Below are 20,751 nucleotides of genomic sequence, written 5' to 3' on the forward strand. Positions count from 1 at the left end.
CACTAAGATGGATGAATGAATTGAATACAATGTTTTGTAAAAGATAAATATGTTAAATTAAATTAAGCGTAAAAGTTTTTGATATGAATCTGAACTACCCCTGCTCCCCAGATAATACATTCAGGAGCATATCCGTCAATTAGCTGCAGGCTTTTAAGATTATAGATGACAATTATTTAGCATAACCTAAACCTTTTGTATACACAGACGTCAATACTCTGATTTATAATGCAGAAGCCACAGCTAATCAAATCCTCAGAAGTCAGACTGAAAATAGCACCCCATAATGTCAAAATAGTCACCTCTTTCACAGTTAGTCTCCACAAACCTGTCAGCTAATTAAAATCAGTGTTACCGATCTTCAGTGGGGAAGATTACGGTATCAGACCTCGCAATAAAGAACACCTAAGTCACATGTTCTACAAATGCACGCCAGGGAACCCTGTTATCACCTTTTCACATACATAATTAATCACCCCTACAGTATCTCTGGAGTTGTGTCCCTTACGTTTGCTGTTCCTCGATATTCTAGCGCCTTCGTAGAAGGTTACTTAGACTTTAATTACTCTGCTGATGAGGACGTCTGATGAGTAGTCATTAGACAGTTACAGGGCAGAGCGACCTAAGGTTAATTTAACCTTATGTTGGACAAAACTATTAAAACCTTAGGTCAGAACAATCTGTAAAAGGCCTCTTACAGCTTTATGGAACGATCCGCGCCGGCTTTCAATTCGTTTCCAGCACAGCGGCGGCGCTGCAACAAAGCCACTTTTGATAGCTGCTGCGACTACAATTTAGCATTACAGCCTCAGTTAAACCCAAGGTTCCCGTTTTATTTTTATTTTTTTGTAGATCATTTATTGTTTCTGTAGGTTTGTGTAAAACTATCTTCTGCCTTGCTCATCTGATGAAGTGCTCTGTGACGCCAGCAGTTCAATGCTCAGAGCTGACATCCAAATTTAATCCCAGTCAAAGGGAGAAGGAATTATTATCATGTAGATAAATCATGATTGATTATAAGGATTTATCTTTGATTAGTCGAAAAAAGAAAATCCTTCGGGGGCCCGGCACTGACAGCTCCGTGATGAGGCATCGCTGCCACTTGATACATCTTTAAAACAGAGCTTAAAGTGGACGGATCATTATTCTTTTAAGAAGACCAGCAGACCTGTCTGTCTCAGTTTGTCACCAGCCAACTGTCTTCCTCTGTTCTGCCCGGCTCTACCACACTCTTCGCTGTAGACGTCTCCGTGCTGCCGGGGATTCGGAGGCTTCTTATCTTTTTTTCATTCCCGCTGGAATAAAGAAAGTGTCTTTTCAGCAGCTTAGCGATAGGTATGGCAGGCGGTAATGGATACAATAGTCGGTGAGCGTGGAGAGCCGATTCTTTTTCATTTCGGGAGATTACTTGATGGAAATGAGACATCAAAAAATAAAAACCTGCCGAGCGTTCATCCTTTGAGCTCTTACATGTTTCCCGAATGATCAAAGGAAAGCGTTTTTGTCTGGAATGAGATCCGTGTGCAAATAAATTATCACTGTAAACTTCATATCAGCCGTTTAACATTAGGCAAAAATAGTGCAAGTTAAGATTTGGTTTGTAGTTTCATGACCAGTGACGTGCACAAGTAAGGTTTTAGTTTTCTGTCTCATATAGTGTTTTTAGTATAGGCCAAAAAGTTTAAGTCTCACCTCACCAGAGTTCCTTCTCTCATGCTGCTGTGTCCCTATGGCTTTTTATAAGGCACTCCTCTATAAGCTTGGGGTTTTGTTTTGTTTTTATAACCCAACGCTGCTTTAAACGTCTCCACAACTTTATCCCTGACCTGTTTGCTGCGTTCATTTGGTCTTCGTGGTGCTGTTTGTTCTGTAAACAGATCTCTGAGACATTCACATCCCAGCTGGATTTATACTGAGGCTGTTTACCAATCCCCTAACCTCCTGAAGGTAATACAATGCAATCAATATTATTTTGAGTTATCAGTCTAAAGGGGAGCTGAATACAGTGCACGCCGGACTTTTCAGATTTTTATTCGTAAAACGACAATGCATCATTTTCATATAAACTCACAGTTATCATAATGAATCTGTCACATAAAATTCCAATGAACAAACATATCGGTTTGTGCTTCTGATGTGCATGATTAGTCTTGGAAGGCGCTGGACTTCAGCTGATTTCTACCCCACCTAACCTCATCCACAAATCTGAATGATTTTAGTTAATTGAAACCTTTATTTTTTTTGGCTATTTGACCTATCAGTCTGCATCTCAGCATGTTTTGCCAATCACCTGATAATTTTATTATGAAAACGCATAAGAAATCATCTTCCAAAAAGCTCATCTGGTTACCAAATAAAGGTGTCTTTTGCCTCTCTGCAGTTTGACGCACAGCTGAGCTACATCATCTCTTCAGCAATTCTAATCGACATCATTATTATTATCATTTATTTTTTTTGAGCAGTGAAAGCTTTGTACATTGCTTCTTTTTGTCACTCATTAAAAAACACGACCATTGGAGACCAGCATCAGCTCCTTTAATACGCTCTCTGGTGAATGTTGTGATGGTTTGTTTCGTTTTTGCTGAATAATTGGTCTATGGAGGTGCCACACGGCCATGTTTCTGAGTAGCCGTTGCTGTGAACCATGCGACTATTCCAATGCGGCAATCTTCTGTTTCACTGTGATTATTTATCATCCTACAGTTCTAAATAATAATAAAAAAAAACAGGTGCGGAGGACAATGAGAAAGGGCTCTTATCTGAATCCCCCTATATCCCTGCAGCATATAAAAATCATAAATCATCTGTTTCCTTTACTATTTTCAGCTCTCCCTCGTGGCCAGTGTTATTTTGACCAGCAGCGAGCGGTTTCTCTTTGTTTTCCCGGAGTTCTCATGGTTTTCTACAGAAGATGATTAAAGCAAAGAAACAGAACGTGTTCAAAAGAGAAATTTAGAAGAAAGACAAATTTTTACGAAGTGAAACATGGCTTCATCATCCTCTGAAATCTTTTATGGATTCCTTTTTACTAAGGTAATAAGGTGTCAAACTAAGCAATCTGTCAAGTGGTGAGAGGCTTGATGGCTTCTGAAAAAAACTGCCTGGTTTATACATTGGCAGCAATCAAGGTATTTGCATTATAATTTTTTAACAAGAGGAGCCGCCGCATTTTGTAATAACCACCACAAAATCTACTAATGTTACGACATACTGCGGTAGAAATAATTACAATGTGTTCATGGATTTTATCATTTTTTCCAGCAATTATTACAAAAAGCTGTTTTAGTGATGTTTTATCATATTTTTAAGTCCAAATTTGTTACATTATTAAATTATGTGGCATTACAAAGCGCTTTTGGATTAAGACCGGCTTGTATCTGGAGGATATAACAGACTAACACGTTTGGGTAAATCCTACCAAACAAGCTTACAGTTAAGCCTAAAATGATTCACACCCCTGGTTGATTGAGCTTTAAAGTAACGTTTTCATTTTATCAACATGGCTTTTCTGACTAAAAAAAATATCTAAATGTTTTGGAACGGTCTAGCCAGAGTTGTGCATTGAATCTGATAAAGAATCTGTAGAGGTAGCTAAAAATTATGGTGATTGCATGGAGGCCTTCCATCCTACAAAAAGCCTTGGAGCTGATCAGCTTCAAGCTAAATTACTGAATATAGAGCAGGATACAGGACGGCGTGCATTGTTTTAGCATATCATTATTCAGGCTTGATTTATGATGGGACACATAATGTGCTTTCTGAAAGCACTGCATTCACAGCAAACTACATACACACCAGTTTTTTTTGTCAGGTGCTTTGACAACAGATGTGAATTTAATTATTTCACCGTTCTCGGATATTTGACAGATTGCCGGCCTGGTTTTCCATCCTGTTGTCTACAAACTACAACAGACCTTGGAAAAAAAAACTAAAAATAAACTAGCATCTGCTGATTCACTTGGTTTCAATCCAGAGAAGAATATAGTTGAGAGAACATCTCACAGTAAATTGACGCTCTCAATCTTCTTACAGTGCTTGTGTGTTTATTTTTTTTATCCCTTAATTTAAGGCAATGTTTGAACTCCGATGCTGCACATTAGTGAATCATACAAGCTGTGATGTCTTTGAGCCAAGAATAAAGGCATTATTAGTTTGAACTTAATTTAAAATACACTACAATAGGCTTTAGGCATATTTTGTTTAATTAAATGTGGAGCACAGTGCATCATCACAAATAAACAACTTCTTCGAGCAAAAACAAAATGCCATTAATGGACCTTTTTAAAAATGTTGAGACTTAGTCTTTTTTTCCCTGCATAAAATTCATCCATCTTTATTTGTATTTTTATTTTAGAAGGTTGGATTTCTTATTGAATTACTAGATAGATAGATAGATAGATAGATAGATAGATAGATAGATAGATAGATAGATAGATAGATAGATAGATAAAATGTACTCTGGTCTCAGGGTCCAATAAATAAATAAAATAAATAGATAAGCATAAAAAAAACAATACAAGTACCATATCAATTACTAGAATTGTTTGTAAGGTTTAACCTTCTGGTCTCTATTTTTATTTACCTTATTCTTTAACAGCAGTTTGCTGCCTGAACAGACTTTCATCTTTGGTACCATTCAGAGATAGATTAAAGGTTTTAAAGATAGATTTTAAAGGTTATGGGTTTAAAAATATTAAAGATACTGTTCTGGGCTGTATTTTGTGATAACAATATACTGAAAAAACAACAACACATGGCTAGGTCACACTGCAAAAATGGATCTAAAAATAAGTAAAATTTTCTTAAAGTTAGTGTATTTATCCTTGATTTGAGTAGGTAAAATGGATTGTCTGCCAATGGAATGAGTATTTTGACCCTTAAATAAGATAATTAGACATCAAGCACTTGAAATAAGATGATGGAGATGAATTGTTCCTATTTTAAGTGCAAAAATCCTATTCCATTGGCAAATAGTCTTATTTAACTGCTCAAATCAAGGACAAATACACTCATTTTAAGAATATTTTACTTATTTCTAGTTCTGTTTTTGCAGTGCATTGGATGTGGATTTCGACTTTATGACTTCAGAAAATATGTTTTTAAAAAGTGCACTGAAGAAAAAAACACTAATTCTGTGTAAATATGGGATGACAAGATCACAATAGGCACGAGAACTGAGCTGATATGACATTCTTTAGTAAATACTAATCGACTTTTAACAGACTTTGACACACATTTTCAAGCATTTGTTCCATCAGGGGTTCCCCCTTATACAACAAAGCTACAGTTTTACTGGAATGACCCCCACCACTCCATCCCCTGCCCATGATGGCTGGGTATGCTAACTGACATGATCACCAACGATCAAATATGAAATACAGCAGGACATCCTTAAAAGAAGTCTTATCAGTTACCTCAGGCCTTATATGATGCCATCAGATCCACGTCAACGTGGAAGCTTGTTTGTGGGAGGGTAGAGTTTGTCTTGATTGGTTGATGATTTACAACAAACCAACAAAACAACTAGAAAACTGACCATGCAATGTTTGTTTTATATGACTACAAATTAAAGTACATTTAAATCGAGCTTTATTAAGTGTACATAAACGTCTTTGCTTGTAACCTTAAATGTCACCGACGGAACTCTTGGCTCATTTGAAGGAGGCACAATATCACAATTGACCATAACAAGAAAAAAAAAAGGTATTTCCCCTGTGGCGTTCTTACAATGTGCAGCTGAAGATAGTCTCCGAGCCCATGGGTGCTCTCCACACGCACCAAAATGGCCTCCCTCTGCTGAGTGCTGAAGCCCACGGCTAACCTGTCGGCCCGGGTGCTCGGCCTTTCGTTGGGCGCCCAGGTGAATGTGATGAGAGCCCCGCCTTTCCCAAAGATGTATGTGGTTCCAGCTAGGAGCAGACAGAACAAGAAGAGATTAGACAGGAGTCAAATCTTTTTTGCAGGGATTCAGTGATAGACCTTGTCAAGCGCAAAAATCGCATTTGTCCTTTTCGGTTTTTAAGCACCAACCCTTGTATGAAGATGAAATTATGCTTTCTCCTCTCACCCTCTCTTAACAAGGCCACCTCCGTCCACCGCAGTGCTCTCCACTTTTTATGTAATTGAAAAAAAAAAAAAAAAAGCAGCCCAACAGCTTCAATTCGACTGCAAAGGATGGAATTTAATTAAAAAAATGCATATTTTTATTTAATTCTTAGTAAAAAAAGAAAGAAAAAAAAAGCTTACCGTAGAGAGCAGTGTAACGTTTTTTTTTCAGGCATAAGCCAACAAGCAGCAGCTTAATATTGCCGACAAATCTTTGGCTTAAATAGGATATGCCTCAGATTTAATGACTCACACGTAACATTGTTGCAAACATTCAACAGTATGTAAATCTATTACTTAGCTATTAATTTGCTTCGTGAAGATTTTTCTATTCATTCAAATTTAAATTCAAACATTTTGCTTCCTGGAAAAAAAAAAAAAGAACTTTGTCCAGTTTTCTTTTTGAACATAAATCCTAACGCAATTTAGATTCCTCAAACCTGACCGACTAATTATTTTCATGTTTTGACTTTCACTTTTATTTTAATGCCTTATCTTATATGCAAAAGCTTAACAAATGTTCCTACTAATCTAATACCCCTGTCACACTATTGCAAGCCTCCCTGTCATGTCAGTGTCTTAGGAGGACTCTGTTGCAGGAAAATAGCTACTTACTTATTTACTTCACGTTTAACACATATGCACAAGTTGATCATGGATAAGCTGGACAGCCACTGGTGCTTTTGGACGTGTCAAAAGAAAAGCACTGTGGCTCTTTGGATAGTGCAGCCATGCATCACTGCTTCAGAAACAATGTAACAGAAATGCCCCAATAATATTACTTAACCTTAAAGATGCTTCACTCACCTCCGCATGCTCTATGCCTAAAGCTTAAAGTTAAAATTATGTACGAACTTACTTTCCACATAATTTAACCAATAAAGACCTGAGGACGTAGAGAATTAGAAGTTTGTTCCAATGAGGTCAGTTCATCCTTTAATATGATAAAAACAGATAAGGAAATGTAAAATAAATACATACATAGCAAAAGCAATCTAACCTGTCCCGATGCAGCTGAACAATGTGAATTTGACATGCATGATCTAAATACACTTGGACTATTCTAAGCAGAAGCACATCAAAAGCAGGACAAGTAATCTAGAGAAATAACATGATTTGCTGTTCCACAAAATCTACTTCCTCTGCTAATTTTTACCCCTGCCTAACATTCGGGGTTTAAAAACACAAAACAGAACGCCAGCATATGAGGCAAAACAGGGGAAAAAAAAGGGGACAGGGGAGCTTTAGCAAAGCTAAAGATTAAAAAAATGCATACAACTATACATTAACTTTTAAACGCAGGTAAAAAAAAGAAAAAAGAAAAAGAAGGGTTCTGTTTGAATGTGCTGGATTTTCTTCAAGGTATAAATTCAAGCCTGATAGATTTATTTTTTTTCCCACCTGCTCCTTCAGAATCTGGCAGGTGCTTGGCAAAGCGGTGGTTTCTGCCTGAACTTTTCACCACTCAAGTTATTCCTCTCCACTCGCGATGCCTGACTCTCCTTGAGATAAATGAGGAAATGTTGATGCTAATTTCGTCATTTACAAGTCTAGCTCGAAATGCAGAAACACCTGAGAAAGTCTTCACAGGCATGTGTTTAAATTCCTTCGCTTGTAAATCAAGACACCTCTGAGCGGCGTGAAGTGATACATTGCGCAGGTTGTTCGTTAAACCTGCTGCCAATAGCTAAATTCTGTAATATGATATGACGAGAAGAGCCGTAATCCATTTATACATCCCATGCACATGTAAATCATGCTAGTTCTAAGTTAAGTGGCGACTGCGGAAAGTGGCAGATAATTTCTTCTCGTGCAGCGTGCAGCTGTCATGCAGCTGGGAGCAGAAACAACGATCGCCTCTGAAAGAACACAGGTTCATGTTTATAACACTGTTGTCACACCTGAACAGTGCGGCATGTGTGCCTGGTATTATTCAGCGAGGCGGAGGAAACACTCGAGGAAAGAGAATTGTCGCCCCATTTTCAACAATCTGCAAAGGCTCTTCTGCTGAGTGCATAAAAGGTCTCCTATTCAGGAAAACTAACTGCTGGCTGAAAGCTAAAAACAACATTAAACGCTTCATCTGAGGATTTAAAAAAAAAAAAAAAACACCTTGTGCTGACTTTGAGTTTAATTCAAAGGGTGAGTTCTCCAGCAGTGATTGTTTCCGAGTTAATTATTTCTTATTGAGTTAATCTTAATTAATGTCTGGGATTTGCAGTCAAATGTGAGTCAGTGACATTAGTCACATCAAAGAGGCTCGACGAGTGGTTTTATTAGTTTCTTCCTTTTAGTGAATGTTATCTACATCTGGCCCCTAAGTCTGTCCCCCTTTCCTTTGCAATTAAATTACTTAACAGAGTCATGAATGTAGCCTTAGACATGGCGTTTTACTTGTTTTAGACCTCTGTGTCCTAAATACAATGTGGGTGGATGGATATGACATTGAAAGCACGTAGTTTCTATTTCTATTTTCCAACAAGATTCACATTGGTCATTTAAAAAGCTGCGTTTGATTGTGTTTAAGACTTGTTTTAAGCATCCCAAACTGGTGTGCCTGTGTTTAGGTCTAGCTGTAAATCACTAGCATCTATCAATGGGTGGACCTTGACCTCAATGGAGAGCATTTAAAAGAGATGAAAACCATGAATATCTGTGAAACGGAGCATTACGTATAATTAGAACTTCAAAAATCAAAAAGAATATTAAATAAGAATGCTGAAAATTGATGTAGGCTTATTTTGTATAAATTACAGTGTGGTAAGGTTTCGAGGATTGGAGGAGATCAGCCTGTGGCTTGGCTGAGGAGTTAAGGAACCCCGATGGCTTTCAGCTGGGCTGCATCGTCGGGTCTGCTGTCTGTGCTTATGCAAAATTAAATAAAACTTTACTTTCATCTGAAAAGAAAACGCTTAACTATAAAGACATAGTCCAGCCTTTATTCCTTCTTTGCCCAGGCAAGACGTCTCTACTGTCTCCAGTTAAAGAGTGATCCAAGGAATGCACCAGTTGTGGTTCATGCACTGGATCTGTGAGTGGTAACTCTTGGAGCTCTGCATCCAGCTGCAGGCCACGCTTTGCAGAAACTCCCAGAAACCCTTGAATAGGCTGAGCTTTACAATCCTCTCAAGACAGCAGTTACTTTTGTTGATCATCCACACTTTTTTTCCCATTTTTTCCTTCCACTCAACTCGCCAATGATTCAGGAGAGGGTGTGGGGTCAGTATAACGAGTTGTCATTGTGTAATTAGGTTCATTTCCAGCGTCCTCTGCTACAGGCTGATGTTCCCTTCGCAAATGGAGTTACCGCATTTTTTGGACTACAAGGCGCACTTAAAATCCTTAAATTTTCTCAAAAATTGATAGTGCAGCTTATAATCCTATATGCCTTGTATATGATTACCGTAGTTGTTGTGCTTACTGACTGATTTTATGTGGTATAATGCGCTCAAAAATATGTCAAAATGTGTAAGTACGACTTTGATAAGCAACGAAGTCGCTCCGCTCAAGGGATATTAATAGTATTATGGTACAATAAGTCACTACCTGATCGCCGCGTAACAGGACCCCTGAGCCGTCTGCAACACTGCCTGACTGTAATGTCTAAACTGGAAGTGCATTCATGTAAGGCAGGCAGTCCGTGCCCAGAGTACACGCTGGCAACAATAAACCTAGTAAGTTAATTCAATATAACATTGAAATTTATTTTGGTTTTATGTTAGAAACGTGGCAGTGCAGTCCAACTACTCTGTCTTCTAGACAGAGATGGATAGCTCTCCCTCTCAGGTAGTATGTGTGTACGTGAAGGGGCGGAGTGATATTACACATTTGGGCCGAATATTTAATGCACTTTATAATCCGGTGCACTTTATGGTCCAAAAAATACGGCAATCCCAAATTGCCTTACAAATCGCATATTGGTGTATGAATGAATGCAGCTGGAGGAATTTAGCTCTAGCCAGTGCGATATATAGAAAAACAGCCAGCTTCTTTAGTAGTGACCTTCCGCGGCTTACTGTCACTGTGGAGGGTGTCAATAACTGTCTGATTGTCAAGTCAGCAGTCTTTCTCATGGTTGTTTAGGCCGTAGCAAGTTGTAATTGTAATGACATTTCTGTCATTACAATTTTTTTTGCATTGGTGTAATGGAATAATAAAATCTTTTGAGAAACTGCAGTTTTGGGTTTCCCTTACTGTAAGTCATATTCATGAAAGCATGGAAAGCTTGGAATAGATCAGTCTTGGTGTTTCACTTTTTCAGTCAAGTTATAAAAATTGTTTTACTTGTCTTAACCTAGTGCGTCAGCTGTTTTGAGACATCACCATGGATTTTGATCAATAGGTGCTGATGACCCAGAGCATGCATGTGTATATATATATATATATATATATATATATATATATATATATATATATATATATATATATATATATAATATGAATGTATATGTATGTGTATGTAAGTGTGATATATTGAGTAGTTAAATGATGACTGACATCAAGTTTCTCTTTGATAAGAAATAAGTTAGTATATTTGACATTATACTAACTCAACATTTTTTCCATTATTGAAAAACAACCAGACAGTTTCAGACAAAGCTTTAGATGATACTACAACATCCTCACTTACATTCAAACACTTACTGCACTTCGATAAATTTCCTCTGCTACCACTGCAAGCTGGTTGTAGGAAGCTCTTCCCAAATTGATTTTCATTTTGAAGAAAGGCTCCAGCAGTCTGAATTATCTAATCAATATGTAACTGGGCTCTTTAGTATGAAATCTTCTCTTTGCACTACTAGCTGGCTGACCTGCAGGGAAATACATTACAAAAAATCATTTTTTTTGGTAGAAGTAACTATGATAGATATAGCCTGAAATATCCAGGCCCAGACAAGATTTCTAATTATTTTTCATGGACTTTAAATCATTCATGAGAAAAAAAATAGGTTTTGGGGATTGTGAGCAGCCTGAAATTGAAAATTGCAAACTAATGCTAAGCATCCTGTGATATTCTGCATTGTGCATCTTGTGCTCCACAGCAGTATGCTTTTTAAAAAAAAAAAAAACAAAACACTTTTGTTGAGAGCCTAGGTAGCTCTATTTAATAATAGACCTTACAATAATAATTCATCCCTACACTGTTTATTTGATGAAACTGTCTTCTACAATGTCAGCAGCTATGGCTACCAGTAAGGCTACAAATCTGACTTATCTTAATAGAGTCAGAATCAAAAACACTTTATTGCCAGGTACCATTAACCCCCCCCTCCCCACAAAAAAAAAAACAAAAAAACAACGACAACAAACGTAACTGTCTGCAAAGCTTCTTTGCATGATTTGAAATTGTCCAATTTTAACAAGGTAGCAAATTATTATGAAATAAGACAATTAATTTTTTCTTCCTCCTAGATGTCAATTCAACCATTACAAACAAGCTAATGTTACTTCTGGTTATTAGGTAAAATGTTTTAACTTAAACATCGGTGTGTCAACTAGGCAGTATTATGTGTTAAACAGCACATACATTTTCTTAAGACTGCATAACACGTAGTGCCAGTAGGGCCCAGGAAAAACTACTTTAAGCTCCACGTGTGAAACAAAACATTACGCCCATTTTATACTTTTTGGGGAGCTGGGCATTTTGAAGGTTGTTTCCCTTTGCAACACAGCAGAAACCTTTGATCAAGAAGATGCATAAACTAATTAGCAATGGTAAGTAAGAAACGGTTTGTTTACAGGGATGAAATGGAAGCAGGTTGGGTTGAAATGATAATCAATGAATTTCATATGAGGGATGGTCTAAGCATGGAGCCGGAGCCCATTGCTGAAATCCAAATCAGCAAACAATTAATTTAGGAAATGGATCGACGAGTGGTCATGTGCCATTATTCAGACCAATCAATGAGTGCACCTTTAATTTGAAGCGTGCGTGAGAACATGAACGTATGCATGAATAATTATCCAACCTACTCTGCAAATTAGGTTCCTTGGCATAAATATCCAAACTAGCAGCTCTTTGCAATAAACAATTCAAACAAGAACAGTTTAAGGAGCTCAATACAAATATTTTAATGTTTTTCCCCCCAGATTAAACACAAAATGAAAGTTTTAGGTACTACGGTGGTCTCATGGATAATTCAACCACTTTGCGACAAGCATATTTATTGCTTAGTAGAGCAACCTTATGCTCTTCATATATTCATAGTACATATAAACTCTGTTTTAATAACAATCATCTGTATATTATGCTATTGTACATATCTGTAAAATTCTATTCATAGTAATATCCACCTGTATATTATATTCGGTACACATCCAGCTGTAAATTTAGTCCACAATACTAGTTATCTATATATTATACTCGTAGGACAAATCTATCAGTAAAATTCTGTTTATAATAGTATCCATCTCTATATTTATTCAGTAAAAACCCATGTCCTGTACTTATGGAACCATTGTTTATCCTGCACTTGCTGCTATTGCACTTCTGGTTAGACCTAAACTGCATTTCGTTACCTTGTACCTGTACCTGTGTAATGACAATAAAGTTGAATCTAATCTAATCTAATCTCTTATAACTTTATGCATTTTTGGGTTTGCATGCTGTAATTGTCTTATTCTAATCAGATACATTCAATAGAGTTTAAATCAGGTAATTATGATGGCCACTCAAGTATCTTCTAGGATGTCCTCTGAAACCAAGCCTTAGGGTTCAAAGGTCCAATGACGCCCAAGCTTTAGCTTTCTCAAAGACATTGTGACATTTCCCTCCCCAGATTTTCTGATTCCTGGCTGAATATATATTGCCCTCCAGACTCTGCAGGTTTCCAGTGCCAGAGGAAGCGGAGCATCACCAGAACATTACTGAGCCACCACCATCCTTCTTAAAAGGCAGGGTGAACTTTTCAGTTTCCTCTTTCTTCCTCCAGTTATGACGCTGATCCATAGGCCCGAAAAGTTCCAGTTTTTATTTGTCGCTCCAGATGACAAAACCCAAAAACTTTGTTGTCTTATCCGTGTAGTTGTCAGCAAATTGGAGCTGACTTTCCTTGTGCTTTTGTGTCAGCAGTGGCGCACATGTTAAAGTTCAGGCGTGAATTCCTTCAGTGCTTAGTATGAGCCTTACAGTGGAAACTGAAACCTCAGAGGCAGCTGCCACCAAGTCTCGCTGCAGGTCTTTTGCCATCAGTCAAGGCTTTTTAGCCACCTGCCTAATCAGGAATCTGGTGGCAGCCATTGACAGCTTCCTCTTTGTGCCATGTACAGGCGGTCTAGCCGCTGCTACTTTACCTTTTAAACCAGAAATCTCTGCTTCCAGTTGTATCTCTTACAGCGTTACGGCCCCTATGTATCTTTTTATATCCCTTTCCTTGTTTGTGCAAGGCAAAGATCTCTTCTCTGAACTCTTTGGACAATTCTCTTGATTTAACCATATTTCTAACACGCAATGAAATGTTACCATAAACAGACCGAGTATCTGAAGCACACCTGATGCCACTAATGAAGCTATTGACTGGTTGCATCCGGTGTTCCCTTACACCACCATGAATTGCAGATGTGTGATTTGCATTTCTATTCGGTGGGGTTTGAATAATTCTGAGACCTGAGTGGTCATTGATTGTTGAGTTTAGATAAAATCCTTGTTACATTGGTTTTTGTTCAGCATTTTAAATGGTTGTTTTACACTTTCTATACTGAAAACACCCAAGCAACTGAAACCTTATGCAAATAAACCTAAGTTGCCGCAGGGGTTGATGAATCTGTACATATCTATATGTGTGGGAGTTTCACCAGGGAGTGGCTCCTTGTCAGTCCATAAAAAGGAGCCTCCCTTGGTGCTCAGGGAGATAAGCTGTGAATCACTGATCTGTAGGGAATCCATGTTAATTATGCGTAGAGCTGTAATAGAGCGTGATGGCCGGACTGGACGACTGATGGACCGAGTTTCTACGGGCCATGCAACACATAGAGAACTAACATTTAGGTAAAGTATAACTCTAAGACAGGAGCAATTTGGTTGATAAAATCATTCACAGTTGTTTCAATTTATTTATTCAGCACCAAATCAAAAGAAAATACGAAAAAAGGTCCTAGTCAAATCCAAGTGCGTGAAATCCAGTTTGCTCTATACTTGCAATAGACATTGGCTACATCCAGAAATGCTTAAAGGAGTTTCATTATATGGTAAATAAAATGCAATGATATTTTCAGAGAGAAAGTATTTTCTCAGAAATGTAAAAAAAAAAAAAACATCTCCAGGAACGACCGGTGAAATGGCGCTGCGTGTGGACCGGCATAGGCAGAGGAGAGAACTGGAAGAAGGAGGCCGAATGTGCTACGTGCATCCTGAAATGTAGAATATTAATGCACCTGGAGGAAAACATGGAGGCATCTATCTATAGACAGCAGCACCTCCTGCATTAGTAATGACATCAAAGCGTTTCATTACACCTTTCTACCTCGCCCGTTCGAGCTCAACCGTTCTAAGGAAGACCTGCAACCGGGTAAAAGCCGGTGGTGAATCAGGTTTATTAAGATTAATACTACAAACAACACAGTTTACTAGCTTGAAGCACCTCGGTAACGGGGCTTTGTCGACTGTCTCACGGGAGCCGCTCTGCTCATCTGACATGAATAACAAGGCAGCCTTGAGATTTTCAGGTGCACGATGACTACTGTGTCATCATTATTAGTCGGCAACCTTGAAAATTAAATCAAGCTGCACAGACATTCGAGTAACACTTGCATGTAAAGCCTTATATAAGAATCTTAATGAAATATAGGCAAATCTGCAGCATGGTTACTGAACGTACAAACTGAACGGCATTCTTCTTACTCCCTCAAAGCCCAGAAAGACTGAGTTCTATTAATGATGTTAGTTCTTTAAATAAACTGCGGCCCGTTTCGGTTAAGCTCTCAAAATTTAATCACGGCACTCTGTCATGTCCTAATGGATCTTTACACAACAAATGCAACAGTATGGAAGGGTTGTTTATGCCAAGATGAATGCTACCCACACAAGCATCCTGTCCTTCTTTCATATGTGCTCTAAGCCAGCTGAATGTGCAAGAGAAGAATCGTCGTGGGCCATAAGATTCGACGAGAAACCGTACGAGAAGATGCCATTGATTTGTCAGTGCTGCACCGAAGAGGCAACTTTAAAAAAAAAAAAAAAAAAAGAATGAGCCCACGTAGCTTTCAAAAAACTTTTGTAAAACACAAGTTAAAAGCTAGCATGGATGGGTTCCAGCATTAAAGTACATTAAGATGTTAAAGTTTATGGTTCTGAAATGGCTTCAAACTGAGAAGAGGCCAGAAAACGTTTTAGAGAGACTGGCACTGGTTGACATGGAGCTGCACCTCTTGTTGTGCATTGACAATTGCTCTTGTTGTTGTTGTTTTTTTTTTAATTAGGAAGGTAAGGTCAGCTGATTTGGAAAACCTATGCTATCCATCTTACTAAGGTAAAACTCTTCTGGAAGGACTTTTGGAAAGCTACAAGCTGTATGCCTGTTTAGCCCTGACTGCAAAATGGCTACCAGAGCAGATAGCCCAACTAATTAACAGCAAACAAAGATCAGAATAACAAAAAAGGATAAAACACTGGGAAATAAGCATGTTTGCATTAAAAAACACTATTGACTACAGACCGCTCTTAATATCCTTTTATTAAACTACACTACGTTCTCTAAATCTACCAATTGTTTAGGCTAAAAACTACCAACAATTTTATGCTTTGTTTCTTTGTTAGCAAAAAATATACTGTTTATTTGTTGCCATGTGTACATGAAATGGGTTGAACTGATTTCGTGACTGTCTTAACACAAATATTTCTGGGCCAGGTCTCAAGTCTTTGACAGCCAACTTGGACTCAGGTCTCCAGCCTCTACTGAAGGAAATTGCGCAGAATAAGTTGACTCTTTTAATTCTGGGCTGAAAAGCAAGATTACTCTGTTGCTTTTTTGTTTGACTTAAAGGCAGTCGATCATGTTGGGCATTCGTGCGTAAAATCTTGGTGTTCCTTCGAGTAAAAGCTCAATATCAAATATGAATGTGCACAGCTGTCGGCTTTTTTACTGTTTCCTAAGCAGTCTAGACCGCCTTTGATCACTTCTAGCTCAAAATCTGCTCAATACCTAAACTGAATTATTAAACACTGAAAAAATGTATTTAAAGCCCAGATTGTGACCATTTATTTTTATTTTTATGAAAGTACACATGCTTTTTTGGCGTTAAGCCCACCTTAGATTAGGGTTTCGCCATTTGCCTTCCAAGCACACACTTCCACTGCATGAAACTGTGGCATTATTACTAAGTTCATTGATATTGTGAGAGGTTTATACCTGCACCGGCCTAGTTACCAGGTTAGAACGGTTCTTCAGACTCACAACGGGCAACAAGAGCTTTTTCTTTTCATAACTAACGAGGTTTTTACACTAGTCTGCTCTGTTTCTGAATGAGTCTGTTTTCCAGTCTGGAAATATTGCTGAATGAACTCCAATTTCCGACAGGGCAAAAGGGCCCAACTGTGTACGGCGTCCTGTGGAGGGTTCTGGAAAAGACAGTTTGTGAAGGGCAACAAGGGCACATCAAACAAAGCTGTTCGATTTAGACTTAAATTCTCTAATGTTAGCAGTTCTGAAGGAACGGGGAGTCACGGAGTTCAAATTTCTCATCTGGCTTATAGCATCTGAGGCACACTTGCACCATGGTCTATTAAATTCAGCTTAGTGAAATGATGAAAATGAATACTCAGGCCTGAAGCCTGTCAGCGAGAACATATGGTTCTCAAGCGACAACGTAGCGTTTCAGTTTAGAAAGCGGCATCGCACACTTAGAGCTGCGTGCGAAGACTACAAATAAAAATCAATCACACCAATTAAATTTGGCCAAGCGAAAGTGGGCTGGAAAACTCTTATGAATCTTAAATAAACCACACACGCAGCTGGCACACGCTGACTTCAGCTTTATTATGGTCGAACTGCTGTTTCTGCTCCTTTCAGCAAGACGCATTCAGACTGCCAGTTTTCAAATTGAATGTCTGCAGCTCGCGGCACCTCAAACAGCCCTTTCTTCTCCATTATAGCGTTCCGGCTTTCTCCCACTCAGATTTCAGGTGACTCGGGGTTGCGATGAAATCGTGCCCGACGCGAGTGCCGGAGATGAATTACTGCGCCGGGTGTAATGCAGCCCAGTCAAGTAAAACGGCAGATAGATATGACATGGATGTTTCTAATGAGGGGTAGGCTTTTTCCTGCATGGCAATTATCGTCGTCACATAAAAAGGCCTTTGATCAAATTTTAGAATTCCTCGGTTTTGTAAAAATTTGTTTCTTGTTTAATTATCTGTGAGGTCCCGAGTGTCCAAATCGCTCTGGTGAGATGAATACCCCCTTTTGCTTGTTCTTGTTGGTCATGGTCACCAGATCTTCTTGTTTAGGTTTAAGAAAGGCAGCAGTTTGGAGTAATATATAGCATTTACAAAAACTGAATGTCTCTCATGCTCTGTGACTAGCTGATCTTTTTGGCTCAGAAATATTGAGATGATTCATAGAGGCTTCTGGGAAAATGGAAACATTTTCCTCTAAAAAAAAAATTGAGCCGCACTTATGAAAAAAATAAAATGTTCGCAGTTTTCTTGGACATTATATTCATACCTTGATTTCAGAGAAACTATGACTCAGATTTATTTATAATGTAAAAAGAAGTGTATTTAATAATATTAATCATGAATTGATTTGTGTTATGGCTAGTATGTTTTTTGTCATTTTTTTATGCTGTATCTTTAAAGCTCTGTACATTTGTTGTGAAGTCCAAAACACAAAACATCTAAACCTTGGAAATTTGAGGAATAAATAAATCTTAAAATTTACAAAATTATATATATATATATATATATATATATATATATATATATATATATATATATATATATATATATATATATATATATATATATATATAATGTAACTGAGCTTTACCTTTTGTCTTTGTGTTCATGTAACTTTTTAGGGCCAGTGCAATAGTGTAATGTTATCATTAATAGGAGGATCTGAAAAGTTAATTTAGTACCAAGAAAGGTATTTATAAGGAAGTGCAATCGGGCTAATTTAAAAGAAGTTTTGCACATATTATACGCTTTAGTTGTGCACCGGCTTCACAAAGCTCATTGCTCTAAAGATATTCAAAAGATCCTATCAAGTTCAGGCCATTGGGAGCATTTTGGGAATATTTTTGCATCTGATTGCAGTTATTTCTTCTTTAGCCACACAGACAGTAGGTGTAGAAGGGATCAAAGCAAAAGAAACATATTTCATTAAGAAAAAACTTGTGATTATTTTATTTAACAGATAGCTCCAGGTCATGACTTAAAGAGCAACACTGAACTGCATCAGGGGGAAAGATGATCAGAAATGACATTTCTATACCAACAGGTGATGCTGCAGATTGTAAAAACATAATACAATGATTCCTTTGCAGAGTGACTCAACACAAATATGTATCAGACTGTAATATAGACTATAGACCTATAGGCTACGCAAATATGTACTGTACAAAGTTAGGATATCTTGTCACAATGACAAAGAAAATGTGCGTTAGTTTCATCTCTCAGGGTTGGTTCTTCCCACCTCCTGTCAAAGCAGATCTGAAGGATCTGAAAGGGACTCTGTTTGCACTGGCTATAATTCACATAATTATACATACATTTCTGCAGACTTTCTCCCAAATGCATATCAAATACTGCATTTCAATGTGGCGCATCAGTGCAGAGAGACACTGTTTGCTCAGTGGCTAGATCCATTTTGTGAAAAGTAAGATGACTAAAGTAATGTAGAAACTCTGGTTTGCACAACCCAAATTTTGGAATAAAAGATGATAAATAATTAAATCATAATGTTATTATGCTGCACCGGTTTATCAACCTCAAAAGCCAAAATGATTTAGGCAACAAACTTTGATGGACAAGACTTACTGCTTAAGTGAGCCTGCATGCTTCCTCTAAATCTCTTCCCACAATGAGAGAACTTATTTTAAAAGGCCTCGGAGGATTCTGGTGATTAATAAAAATATATCCCCTTTACGAGATGATTTCTCAGCTGCAGGATTGTTTGCCCTCATCTCCAACAGGCCCCTGCTGTTGTGTCTGGAAGTCCAGGTTTTACTGAATATTACATTACGTTTCTAAATTGAAAGAAGGGCAATGTTAATCCAATCAAGGACAAATGTGATTTTAAGACTCAGAAGAAATGCTGTGCTCATTATTTGTACGAATTTACGGCCAGAAAAAAAAAAAAAAAAAGAATCTGTCTGAAACTCTTAAGTGAACAAAGCCATGGAAACAGATAGCTTTTCGAGGAATGTTAAGGATTCGATGGCATAAAATGTTAGCAGATTCCTTTCATAAAATGGGCCTGAAATGAATATTAAAGCTGATCCCTTCTGTATTACCTCCTCATCATTTTATCAGGTAAAATGTTAAAATGACATGAAAACAACCAATTCGACATATTCTCATAAAAGTTGTTTGAATAGGAGGAATATCTTCTTTCCAAACTGCATGTGACAAGAAATCTGCCATGAAGGCGAAGATTTATATGCTGCATCTATAGCAAGTCTGCCTGTGGTGCTTTTTATAGATCACCATGGATTCCTACAACATGCTGGCGCTGCTCGCTGTAATATGTGACTGCTCGCTCCAGTTCAAAACATTACAGGCAAGATCAGAAGTCTATACCGGTGTCTTACCAGACACCATGTAGATCTACCGCAGTACGGATGGTTCTGCCACTTATATATGGAAAAAAAAAGAAGAAAGAAATCTTGTTTTATTGATTAACCAGTGCCAGGAAACAAATGTGTGATTGTTTACATTCTTTATACGTGCGCTGTGACCTTGTTAGATTTCAAAAAAGGCAGTATTCAGAAAGATCTCATCTCCATGACGTTTGTGCTAATTTAAAAAGACATCAACAGCGTGAAACTGCGAGTAGACAATCAAACATAGCGCCTTTTTGTTTCCAGTTCTTTTTCCATGTGGTTTATGTTTACATTGTGCTTGTAGTGCTTTCCAGCACAATGTAGAGTAGGGCCCGTGGTTTCCACACACTCTCTGCTAATGCACTGCATCTTTTGCCCTAACTAATTGTTTTTTTCCCCCCCTCTCATTGGTCACAAAGTAATTTATTTGAGTGATTCCCATATGAAATTCATACAATGTGCAGAATCTGCTGACATCACAGTTGCCAGCCAGACAAAATAACACCATCCACAAGGTGGGTAGGACACTAAATTTTCATTTGTAAAGAGGCCGGCTGTTCAGAGAGTGCTGTATCCAAGCACATAGATGGAAAGTTGAGTGGAAAGAAAAAGTGTGGCAATGAAGAAGGTGCAAAAGCAACAGAGAGAACTAGGATTAGGAAGCAAAGACCAAGTCTTAGGAAAGGCTTGGTGTGCAGCTGGAGCCAAGGCTTCAATAGCACTGTCATATCTACCACCTCGGCTGCAACTGCAACATTCATCGTCGGAACAAGAGACAATGTTAGAACCAGATTACTTGGGCAAATTAGAAAAAGGACTGCACAGTTGCTCAGTAGTCCAAACCCATGAAAGTCTATGCTGCGTTTTGCTTGGAAATCAAGTTGC

The 20,751-nt window shown here is 38.0% G+C and overlaps 1 protein-coding gene across 11 annotated transcripts in view; it reads right to left on the reverse strand.

The window, feature by feature from the left end:
- The window catches only part of nrxn2a (neurexin 2a), a 231,587-nt gene that overhangs the window by 24,496 nt on the left and 186,340 nt on the right, over positions 1-20,751 (reverse strand). For all 11 annotated transcript variants that reach the window (XM_036143136.1, XM_036143135.1, XM_036143134.1 and 8 more), the window contains one exon: positions 5,728-5,909. In XM_036143136.1, the coding sequence (XP_035999029.1) occupies positions 5,728-5,909 (182 nt within the window). The remainder of the gene's footprint in view (positions 1-5,727; positions 5,910-20,751) is intronic.

Source organism: Fundulus heteroclitus, chromosome 11 (genome assembly GCF_011125445.2).
Source record: "Fundulus heteroclitus isolate FHET01 chromosome 11, MU-UCD_Fhet_4.1, whole genome shotgun sequence".
NCBI lineage: Eukaryota > Metazoa > Chordata > Actinopteri > Cyprinodontiformes > Fundulidae > Fundulus > Fundulus heteroclitus.